We start from the raw sequence: 12,910 nt of genomic DNA, 5'->3' as shown, positions 1-12,910 counted from the left end.
ATCCCCTTCTTGTCTGTTTATCTTGGTTCCTTTTCTTCCAAAAAATTCAACACAGGTAATCACTGTGCATGGCTGGATTCTCTACTCTTGGAAGTACACCAACAGTCCCTTTTGAATGGCCATGCTCACAAATGCCACTTGAAAATTCCTTTGAAACACCATCTGTACGACTGACACTTGTTTTGCATATTATCTCTTTGTGTTTTTTAGTTAGAGCTCTCTAACTGTCCATCATGCATTACTCATCTCCGGCCTCAGCCAGCGCCAGCACTTCAGATCCAACCATTGTTTCTGCTTGTTCGATATCCATAACTTATTAAATGGGGAAGCTTTAAAGCAACAGTTGAGGAAGCATGCAGAGAGCATATGTGGACTGTGTATGCAGCATTGTAATCCTCCCAGACGGTGGAAAGAACGCTACCTAGCACTCGGTGTGCTCAGGGCGACCGGAATGGAAAGATGAAAGCTCTGTGTTTACTCAGGTGGAGAAGCTTTCTGCAGAGAAGCAGTGAGGCTCTGACGCTTTGATCCTCTTTGTCTGTTTATATTGATGTGTACAATTGTGTATGTCGTACAGAGCCAGAAAAAAATGGTATGAGAAGAGAGTATCTGTTCTGCATTACCAGGCAATATTGACCTATTTGTTAACAGGAATACGAACTCGTGGGATACGGCTGACACTGTTCTAGCGAACGCGGGCTGTGTGAGATCCGCAGGCCATGGAACGAGTCGTTTCATGCTTTTGTTCTGCCGTTAGTGTTTCATTTAATTAGCAGAACACTGTCCCTTACCAGTTTGGTCTTTTATGTTTTTGCCAGATCCCTCCCTTGTTTGTTCGTTTCTTTTATTTATGAGTTCAGCGTGCTTTTGCTTGTGTTGGCCATTACCCGGACCGGCATCTGAAGTGTGTTGGGTAGACTGATGCGTAGTAGTTTCCTTTCAGTGATATACACCCCTGGGAGTCTGCATGCCTGCGATGGCAAGCAAGCCTTTGAAGCGCGATTCGGCTTGTAATTAAGTGCCGCTCTGTATCGTTATACACAGGATGAGATTGAGATAAGTGAGCTGGACAGAGGCCAGGATGTAGTCAGGTGGTCAGAGGTCCCATCTCTCGTTCTCTACAGGTTTTCATACAGACTAATGAGATCTCATCCTTCAGAAGGATGCACAGACTCCGAGAGGCTTTGTTGCTAGTCACTTCCTGTTGCTGCTGCCTCACGGCTGTATCCAGACTCGACTGACCTGCAGGGAGAACAATAGAGAAATGGGAATTCAGCAGGGAGGAGGAGACTAGGAATGGGAATTGGAAGCAATTTAATGGTTCTGGTTTTAGTTCAGATTCCATTAGTTCTTTAACCTATATACTACTATACTCTTAGATTTCATTACAGTGCTGAGTTATTGTAAAAGCTTTTCATTAATGTTAATTGATGAAAGAAATATAATTTAACACATTCTATCTGAATTGTACATTTTGTCCCAGTGGTTTGTACAGCTTAAATGTACAAAAATGCCCATGTATACTTCATGGCTACTTAATGTAGAAGGGTATTTTTATTTTTTCAACAGAAGACTTTTAAACAATCTCAATCAAACTCCCATTGATATTTGTTAAATTATATGACTTTTGCTCAATACTCTCAAAGTAAATTATCAATATGTTTTAAGTGCGCTTAAAAGTGCTCTTTCACATCATTATATTATACAATGTACTAAACCAAACAGTACTACTTTAAATACCATTTATTACAACAACTTTCTGTTGCTAATTTGCTTATTAAAGGTACATTTTATCCTTTAGACTTATTTTAAATGAACAACCAGTCAATAATTACACTGTTTTAAAAGAATTGTTCACCCATAAAATTAAATTTTGTTATTTTATTTACCCTCAATATACCTGTATGAGTTTCTCTCTTCTGTGGAGTTTAAAATGAGTTGTTAGGCAGAATGACTGCTCACCTTTCTATTTTATCTTATGCAAAGAATATACAGTAAATGGCGACTTAAGGCTTATCTCGTTTTGGTTTCCAGTGAAAAAGGTTTGGAGCATCATAAATGTGATTAAGTTATAATGTTTAAAGTCTCCTATATTTTTAATTCACAAACATCAAGTACTACATGAGTTACTTTTTCCTGAATGCTGAATTCAGTAGAGTTGAATATGGCCAGTAGGAATCAGTTGTGGTTCAGTTGCTGAGTCAGAGGTAAATTCAGTAACTGTAAAGTCGGTTAACTAAAATAATGGATTTGAGTCATTTATTCAATCCAATTTTTTTTACTTTTTATATATTTTTATTTAAAGTTTCACTGAATAACAACCACTTCTTGATTCTCAGCTCAAGAGAACCCATAGTCACAGAGGAATCATGTGAAAAAGAAAGAGATGGGGGAAGGGATAGTGTGGGAGCAAGAGACGTGCGCTTGAAAGTCAGCCAAAAAGAGAATAGATTAGGTGTAACACAAAAGGGATATATAGATTAAGAGTTCTTCTAAGGTTAATAGAGAGATAGCAACACATGCCAGTCATTAGAATGGCTCTCCATCTGGGCTTTCTGTTGAAGAAGCATCAGGTGGAAGTGCGAGTGTGTGGGAGCTGCTGTGGCGTGAGAACATTCACCAGCAGGAAGTAGATGGAGCTCCAAAATGTAAAAAATGTAAGTGGTATCTGGAGGTAAGAGAGCATCAAGGCAAGTCTGAATAGCGTAACGTGTATAACGTGTGTCATTCTTATTCTCAGATTTGTTCTCATTAGATATCTGTGGAAAGGAGGCCACCTTTACTGTCCTTTCTGCTGCTTTTTTTTTTTTTTTTAAAGCGCAGACTTTGGTTGTTGTTTTTTGCTTCGCTGGCCTGTATAAACATGTCCATGATAACTTTGTCAAGGTAAAAACTCTGATCCTAAGCCTTGACAGAAGGTCTGAGTCCCCGTGGACAGGGCCGACTGGAGACTGCCCTCAGGGTGTTCTTCACCATTATCAGAAGGTCGACGCAGGTCCAGCCTATTCTGCCCCATTCAGGGCCCCTATAATGGAATGCACACGCAACACCTCGCTGTGGACAGATGGCCGGGTGAGGCTGGAACGTTGCACCACAATAAAGAAGTTAATAAATAATTATATAAACGGTGACATTCAACGGTAATGGGGATCAGAAACACACATTTATTTTTATCGAAGCTGCTCTCCAACCATACCGTTGAATCGGCTGTCAGAGGAAGAAAAGTCACATTCCTCAGCTCTGGCTGCCCAGGAAACAGATTTGATTTGCACGAATCCCCTTCAGAATATTTATGAGTCCATGGTTATGTGTCCAAGCCTTTGCAATATGAATATTACATGGCTGATTTGCAGTCTCTCCATTGTGTGCTGATTTGAGGATCTATTTAGGGCAGCAGCTAACAACTATTTTGATCACATTGAGAAGAAAATTCAAAGTTTGAAAGCAGAATAACTCTTACTGGTAACTGAAGTTATCAAACCTCAACCACTGGGGGGTTTAATTGTATGACTTGATTTAAGGTTTCAATTATGATGGCTTTAAATCTAAATTTGATTTCTGGGAATGAATATTGTTTTGATCGTTGCACTCGGAGTATTTGCAATTTAAGGATGACAGCAACATTTCAAAGGATAGTTCATCCCAGAATGGACATTTTGTAACTACAGACTTCCTTTGTTCTCAAAAATAAAGTTTATTTAATATCCATTGGGATATTCTGTTGTTTTAATGGCACTGGATGCCGTAGGACAGCCATGGAGGACATGATTTTATCATAAAAGCACTTCAATATTGGATTTTTTTTCACCAAATTGGTCTTTGAGGATTATTGCTGTGAACTATATTGAATTAAAACAGGCTGGAGCACTTGGAAAATTATCTGTAAACCGCATGTACTTTTTGCTGACACACTCGGGCCTTTTAAACATTAAAGTGCGTCATAGTGTACTGCCAATGAATTTACCAAATGGGATATTCATTCATTTATCTGCTTTTGTGTTCCAAAAAACAAAGAAAGTCAAACAGGTTTAGAGCTTCATAAGGATGAGTAAATGATGACAGAAAGTAAATTTTTGGATTTCTTTGATCACTCACTTTCTGCTAGGATGTTCAAAGTGGGTGGTGGTATTATAAGAATTTAACAATAAAATCTTTACGTTTATGTATAATAGAAATGCTACTTTGTAGTGGTTACTATCCCATATAGCACAAATACTCTGCCAATTGACAGTGCACTATACCGGCAGTAATTTTCATTGTTTATTACCAATTTTATTGGTTTAATTGTTGTAGCCCTGAATCAGTTACACCCTCAATTAGTTTTTCTGCACACGTTGACTTCAGCATATATTTTTGCTTAAGAAAGGACACTATGGGCCTTACCGTTGAATACAGACTCCAGAAATCAATGAATATATTAATTTACTGGAGTAGCAGGGTTCACACCGTCTTCATCTGGATTTCATGCGATAGGACGGGGAATAATTTATGGACCAGCCTCACCTCTGCGTTCTTTTATTAAAGCTTGGGGCAGATTACCATTTTTGCAGTTGTTTCAAGTTCCCTTGTTATTCTTGGCAGTGAGAAGTTTCTCTCTTTCTCCATCCACGCCACAATTTGACATAGTCACCCACCCACGGCCTCTCTAGCATCTCCTGCCTCACTTCCCATCCTCTCCATCTCGCTCTCAGACTCGTGAAACACGTTTTCACACACGTTCCCAGACTCCTGCTTTGCTCATTACTATTTTATGAACCTGTAAAACAATCTAGATAACAGAATGAACAAATGTAGGGATGATCAATTTTATTTCTCTCTGCTTCTTCTCTCTCTCTCTCTCTCTCTCTCTCTCTCTTTCTCTCTCTCTCATATATATATATTTTAATATAATTTGCTCTCTGTAGCATGTAATTAGGTCTACGATAAATTGGTAAATTGCATTTGCCTTTGTTTAGTGCAGATTAGTGCTGTCGGAGCCCTCTTTTAAAATATTTGCCATTTCATATTATCATAATTCAATTCCAAACGCAATACCTTTTAGTGTTGCAGATATCTTATCGGGAATTACTCCATGGTTGTTGAAAATTGCTCAAGCCTGTTTTTGTTGACCTCTTGTACCTGACATTTTGTTCATTTAGTGTTTAAATGAAATGCACTGTGAGACAGCGTAACCGAATTATATCCATTCCAGCCTTTTTGCTCTCATCCCTCTCCCGCCATCACGGTCTAATTTTTATCCAAATAATGTTTTCATCTTCTGTTTATATTTACATAAGCACTAATGCATCATATTTGCAAACCGCCACAAGCCATTGTTTTGTGTTAGCATGTAAAGCTTTAGATTTTCACTTCACTGAATTTTATTTCTGTCATTTGTACACATCATGTTCATCTGTCTCCATGTTGTTTTGTTCTCCCCTCTCCCCTTTCTCTTCCCATGGGTGCAGTAAACAGAAGCAGCCCGCGCCGGCAGCACAATGCAGGTAGGGTGTATTTCTGTGTAGAGCGGCTCTGTCTCTAATCAAAGGCAGGCAGCTTCATGCACCAATCCTCACCTTGGCTAATTGAGGGAAACCGCGGAGCTTTTAAATTGCATCAACACATAATCACACGCAAATGTCTTAATTGCCGTAGAGCTGTATATGAAATTACGGTGATTGTTGCGTGCTAATCTTATCAGCTCTGTCCTAATCGTCTCTGTTGGGGACATGTTGATTGCTTGCTTTATTTTAATCCACACTTGCAAAATCATCTGTCTTTTCTACCCAAATTAGGTGGCGTTTTTTGTGGGAACTGCTTTTGCCGTGACTGCGCCAACGCTTTTGTTGAGATTGTCACAAAAAATACAAATGACAAACCTGCAGTGCAAGCGTGACATTTGAGCGTTGCGGTAAAACATGACAGATAGAAAAACGGCGGATGCGAATATCCACCGTCCGACAGTCATTTAAACCCCAGATTTGTGTGGGATATGGGTGAAAATCGAGGAAGACTTGCATAAACATATTTATAGAGCAAACCGTGTTACAGGAAAAAATGTCAATAAGGCGCAAATCACACCTATATTTATTTCTGCCTGCTATATCTGCATCATGTAGTGGGTGCACAGTAGGTGCAGGAAAAGTCAGACCTGTCGGCTTTGCTTTTGCATTTCTCTAATGTGTGGTTTTAGCTGTTAATGGTAGTCAGGGAAAATATGAACATTTTGTCCCTGTAATACAATCGAGCTAATGGCGTAATGTGCTTTGTGAGACCAGTAAAGTGCATAAATCTGCTGTCAGTGTTGTTTTGGTGAGATATGAAGTGTCACTGGATGGAAAGATGTATTGTAAAGTTTGCTTGAAGGTATGTAGGTCCTGTTCCATAAATTCAGGAAGTCTTTTAAGGAAAGATGCCAAGATTTTGCCTGTATTGATCCACTGTATGTCATCCTCTCTACAGGTAAAATACCAAACTGGTGAAATTAGTGCTCCTTAAAATACTTTACGATCTTTGAGCACTTACGATACTCCCGCTGTCAAAGCTCAAGGGCACATGTAATGGAATTACGCTTATGATATCCAAAACTTGGCATTTGGTATTAAATACTGGGTGGGAAGGGTTGAGAAGCAAAAAGATAAGCTGTGATCTCGAGCAGTTGTGTTGCATGGCATTTCCGAGATTTGCCCCAGTGAAGATGACTGACAGAGTTTGTCAATCCAAGTGAAAGCATGACAAATATGGTTGTGGCATTGATATAATAGCTGGCTTAAAGGGAGAAAAGTGACTCGCAGCCTTGCATAATGAATATTTAAAAGAGTTTGGACAGAAGTGAAGTATGAATGTCTGTTTGATAAGTCTAATGGTATCAGATACCACTATATCAAATATCATGTGTCAGTCAGCTTAGATAATAGCTTTTTTTTCTGTGTGATCATATAGTCTGAAATATTGCATAGTGTCAGATTTATGCTGAATAGCAATATTATATCACCAGGGCCTGTTTCATAAAACAAGTTTACCAAATAAGCCAGGTTTATTTCAGTTAGTCTGAAGTATTGTCAGTTGATCTGGTTCAAAATAAGTTAAATTAACTGAAATAAGCCTGGCTTATTTGGTAAAAAAATTTTTTATGGAACAGGCCCCAGTGATGATAGAGTATAAACACTAGAACTGCTGTTGGAGGAATGAAAGTGGATATAATCGTTAAATTTAAACTAAGCAAATGACAGATGGGTTTCTATACTCTCCGCTCCATTGTCAATATTGTCTTTTACCAGGGAAATTACTTTTAATAACCCTCAGTTGAAGCGTCAAGGACCGCTGTGGCTGCTGTAGTAAAACTAGATTTATTATATTTTTTTTTAGTACAAAATGTTTCTTTGTAGTTTCTTTGTCAAGGGAAGGAAATTAAATCCTCTGAAAAAATCATTCAAAGGATGGCTATAAATGTAATTGATTTCATGTTGGTTGTTTTAGATCAAGTCTATAACAGTCTAGTGAGATTTTGCCTGCGACATTTGTCATATATAGAGCTTATCTTAACATTATCTTAATCTCTTTTGGTTAAAAATTGAGATTAATAGAAAAGATCTCCCTAAAATAAAAACTACGCTAATATTAGCCTGGAAAAAATAACTGGAGCAACAAAAGGGCAAGGACATATTTATAGAATTGTAATATTTGGCTGAACTATGCCTTTAACTTCACAAGACTTATGAAGTGGAATCATTTCTCACTGATGATCCCTGAAATTGCTTGTGCAATCACATGCATGTGGAACAAGCCAGGTGCATTGAGTTATTAGTCTCTGTCCTTGTGAAATCCTTTTATAATGCTGCTTATTTATGAGTTCAGCATTTTGTGCGCTGTTTTATCATTATTTTAAAAATTGCCAAGACCACCTTGTTGGTCCCTCGTGTAGCTCATTTTTTTATCAATGAGGTTATGGTCAAAATTGCTTAGCTATTTCTCTTTATCCCCTTGCATCTTTTCCAACTTCTTGGACCATATTAACACTGCCTAAAGAAAAAAAAACAAGTCTTTTCATCCGCTCCATCTCTCTTTCCCTTGCTAGTCCATCAAAAACCCAAGTGCATTCTCGCCCAGAGTTGTAGTGTGCATCTCCGATTTTTAAACAAACGGCTGTGCTGGATACCTGTCTCCATATGGATCCTATTAAAACCTCACGCAGCCATCTGTAGCCTAACCATGCTGTGATATCTCCAAACCGCTTCCCCCAGCTCTGCTCTAGCTTGGCAGCCGAGCCCCGTCGTGATCCCTTCGCAGTTTAGATTGTATGCAGAGAGGTGCTGCTTGTTACTATCGCAACACTTCTGTGTCCCGTATGAATTTTGATTAGCTTGGGATGGAACTGTACATTTACATGTCAGGTTTAAAGGATTATGGCGGGTGCTTGGTTCCTGCCTTCAACCATAATCTAGTCTTGCCATTTATAGAACACGACCTGCTGCTCGCTCCATACTGCTCTTAATGCTTGCCAGTATCTTCCGAGAGCAGTCATGTATGAAGCACTGCTGATACGGACATGCCGGTTTTCTCTCTGTGCATCTGTGTGTATTTTCATTTTATTTATTTTTGAGCTTAAAGGCCTATACTGTACATGTCAAACTAAGTGTATTGAAACTCCATTGGTTGCAGTTCAAGACAGAGCGCCCCCTTATGGTGGATTATTTGTGTAATCTAAAGTCTGTTCATATGCACAGATGTGCTTTTAAAAATTTAGGGGAGACAGTAGTGTCTTGTGACATGTTTTGTTTCAACATCTGCAACTCATCTGTCTGCATGCTTCAGATTTTGATATAGTAAAATATCAAAAGTTTGGGTTGAATCAAAAGGTTTTTGAAAGTGTTTTGTGTTTACCAAGGCTGCATGTATTTTACCCAATATACACTAAAATATTTTGAAATATTATTGTAATAAAACACATTTGTAGGTTATTCCTGTGATGGCAATGCCGAATTTTCAGCATTCTGTGTCATTACTCCAGCCTTCAGTGTCACATGATCTTTTAAGAAATCATTCTGATATGCTGATTTGGTGATCAAGAAACATTTTGTTTTACTATCTGTTAAAACCAATTTTCTGCCTAATATTTCTGTAGAAACCATATTTTTTTTTTATATTTAAAAGAAGTGTAAAATAACATTTATTTAAAGTAGAAGTTTTTAGCAACAATGTAGAAGTCTTTACTCTCACATTTAATATTTTTATTTTATTTTATGTAATTCTTTGTCCTATGTACCATTTATTTTTTATTATATTTTAAATATATATTTTTTCAAAATTTTATTTTAAAAATTATATTCATTTAATATAAATGTATAAATAATAGATATTTATCTACTCTGTAGTTGATTTGTAATTGGTAAAACTAATTGGTAAAAGTTATGCTCACCTTTACATAACAATAATGCATATTTACAGTACATGGGGCTTTTAAACAAATCTTGATATCCGTGTACTTTTATATGTTTTCAGAAACCAGTTTGTTCATTTAATCACAAACTTGTTGTCTAAAATAGAATACTTCTGGTTATTTGTACCATAACATTGAAATGTTGGAATGAATTAGGAAAACATAACATTTCTTGTTGTTTCCTATTAAATATTAAATTAATGACTGTTATTTATAGCTTAGGAAATCAAGAACTCATTAGTTCAAATCAGAAATGTGGAACAAAGTTGTCGTACAGTACTTACGTGCCGATTAACTGACGACAATGCGTTAATGATGGGTTTTTTTGAGGATCGTAATTGAAAACCACTGCAATCGGCACATTCATCAAAAGCGAGATTTTAGGTTTGTTCATCTCTGAGAATAGGCTGGATTTAGAAATTAATTAGCACTCTATTATTTTCTGGACTGCAGACTGCAGTGAGACTAGAGCAAAGTAAAGCTCTGTGGCTGAATCTCATATACATGAGAAAGAGAGAGAGACACAGAGGCAGACAGGGAGAGAGAGAGGGACTGGGGCAGTCCAGGGCTTGAAGCGGACTATAATTGTGGCCGAATTGTGTGTCTCTGTGAGAACTCTGCTTTTACTGGCCTGTCCAGGCCATTGCAGTAGGCTTTATATGTAGGCGCTCTGAACACTTTGAGCTGGAAAAAAAGATTTGCAGCTGTGGATAACACCTTGAGGGTTTTCTGCTTTTTGCTTTGTGCTTGGCCTAGTTACCTTTGAGTTGGCTTAGATTATATTGTAGAGAATGTGCAGAGAACTCAACTATAAATGTATTTAACTTTTAAATCAATTCAGATGGTTGTACCTTTGTGTGAGGTCTACACAAAGTATGTCTTAGTTATAACTACATTTTCTTAGTCAATTTATATATTTTGAAACCACATAATTTTTCTTTACTGTGAACACAAAAATGTAATTAAAAAGCAATTTTGGCAAATGTTGGAGTGTAATTGCAAATTAAATTAGGTAAGATTTGTTTTATTAAATTTACTTGGATTTAGCTCAGTCCTGTCTAAATCTGTTTGTAGCTGAAAATAGATATTTACTGGCAGTATATATTCTGACTGGTTTCAAAATCGAATGATTTTCCACCATGGGCAGCATTTTAAAGCAGCATGTATATGTATATGTATGTATGTGTGTATCTGTCTTAACTGAAAAACTTTTAGTGCTTTTTTATAATATTAAGCCTCAAATGTCAACTATACATCGGATTGGTTTCTTCCTTAAATTATAAACAAGTAAAACTATGAATGGTTTTATAATGTTATTCTCAAACTAAAGTTAAAATAATGGGAAAAACCCTTAAGATAACATTTAGAAAGGAAAAACATCTTAAGCACGCAGAATAACATAAGTAGATTTTGAGCGATTAATTGCTGCTTTGAACGATTACGTGATTGTGGCATCCATAATTGTAATCACAATTAAAAATTAATTGTGCAGCCCTAATATATATATGCATGTATGTGTATATATATTCCTGTTAAAAAAATCTAGTACTACTGACTACTACTGAAGTTATATTGATGTTTTTTAGTTAATCTCACATCGCCTGTATTGAAATCAATGGAGAGTTACACCCTATATCGTTTTTTTCATATCAGTCACTTTTGAGGTTCAATTTCAATTATGATAATCTCAATGTAGGCAGGGAGATTACTTACTGGGATTTGAATTAGAGTCATTATATATCCCATAAAACACAAATCTAAAGTACTTAAAGCCATTAAAGTATTGTGGGTCTATATCTAAATAAAGCAAATACATTTATCCTGGAGACATCATGGTAGTTCTGTTAGATATGCGATAAGAACAGATTAAGAAGCATCACAGAATATGCATAAGTAGTATGGAAGATGAAAAATCAGATTTCTGATCATCATTTAATGGCATGTATGTTCATGGGAGATTATGTCAGGGGATACACAATGATGAATGGTTTATATCTGCACCGTCCTACACTGTCTTTAATCACCGCATACAAGAAGAAGATCTCAACGCTCATTGAAACGTAAATGTTTGTGCATTTCCTTCCAGCATCGTTCTCCAACTGCTCAGGGCATATTTTCATCTGGACTATATTAGATACACTCTTCCTCTAATTATGTTTCAAGTAAAAAAAAAAAAAAATCTAACAGGGATTTGGATTTATTTCTTCACTGAGAGTTGCTTATTAAGTTCAAATTATAGACGCATGAAGATGGTAAATGAATGTGTGAAGTTTTATTGCGTCAGTATTTTATTCATTGTCCTCGAGCACATCATTAGCACAATATATCACTGCAGAACACTGTGTTTGTCGATGTGGGCATAGCTGCTGCGAGCTGCTGAAGAACTTATTAATCGCAGAATGCCTCTGCTGCGCACTGTCGAAAATGACAGAACATTTACTCTATAGAACGGGCAACAGTGGATTATACAAGGTCCTTTGAGGGTCCAGAGCACAAGCTTCACTGGAGGCCCTGTTGTAAATTGGTTTTAAATTGCTACGTTTTTTTTTTTTTTTTTGTAAGAATATTTCTGTCTGAAATATTCAGAAGTGTCAATTATGTTGATTTGTCACTCACCTTTTTATTCTCAAACAAAGATTCCCTTTCAGTTGGTTCAGAATTTCATTTGGACCTCACTATGTTAAAAAAATGGCAGATAATATTTTAAAGGGGTCATATGATGTTGGTAAAAAGAACATTATTTTGTGTATTTTGTGTAATGCAATGCATTTATGCTGTTTAAGGTAAATTATTATTACATTATTTTCCACATACTGTACATTATTGTTTCTCCTCTATGTCCTGTCTTTCTGAAACGTGTAGATTTTTACAAAGCTCATCGTTCTGAAAAGCATGTGATGGAAATGTTACGCTCCTCACCATACTGTGATGTTGTGTGTGCCGTCACGACGAGACAAAACCTACATTACCCATTACAAACTAGGCATTTGTTGCATCCAGTGGGGACATAATTACTGATTATAATGACTTATACTGTGTTTTTACATGTTGCGTTGTGTATCGCACAGCATAAACATAAAACCATGTCTGCATTTGTGATCGGAGAAACAACAAGCACCACTCTACACTGCTGAAAAATCGCTATTGACTCAACAGTGGCAAATGCTTTAAATATGAAAATGTACTTACAGGTTGGGAGTCAGAATCTAGGCTGTCCTTGCAAAGTTGGCATTGTAGGCTACTCTCCCACGAAATAGTCCTCTTTAAAATGCACTGCACACACTTGAATATTTGGGTTGAACTATTGTGGAACAATGTTGTAAATACAACTTAACCACTGATTTCTAGTTGTGTCGTGTTCTGGAAGGCCAAACAAAGTAGTTTTGCTTTCATAACGAAACAGCGTCTCCACGACATAGTGGTGGCGGCAGCAACAATACTACAGCGAGAAAGTTATGCCGCCTTTCTTTGTGTAAACAGTGGGGGCGTGTT

General features: G+C 37.0%; 1 protein-coding gene across 2 annotated transcripts in view; it reads left to right on the top strand.

Annotated features, from left to right (window-relative positions):
- Positions 1-12,910, top strand: part of ccser1 (coiled-coil serine-rich protein 1) — an 81,446-nt gene that overhangs the window by 58,013 nt on the left and 10,523 nt on the right. The window contains exon 10 of one of the 2 annotated variants that reach the window (XM_059503527.1): positions 5,448-5,483. The exons of the other annotated variant lie outside the window; for it this stretch is intronic. Coding sequence (XP_059359510.1) covers positions 5,448-5,450 — 3 coding nt within the window. The 3' untranslated portion in view covers positions 5,451-5,483. The remainder of the gene's footprint in view (positions 1-5,447; positions 5,484-12,910) is intronic. 2 annotated transcript variants of the gene reach the window in all.

This window comes from Carassius carassius, chromosome 21 (genome assembly GCF_963082965.1).
Source record: "Carassius carassius chromosome 21, fCarCar2.1, whole genome shotgun sequence".
Classification (NCBI taxonomy): domain Eukaryota; kingdom Metazoa; phylum Chordata; class Actinopteri; order Cypriniformes; family Cyprinidae; genus Carassius; species Carassius carassius.
Note: the sequence above shows the minus strand (reverse complement) of the source record. Positions and strands in the feature narration are given on the sequence as shown.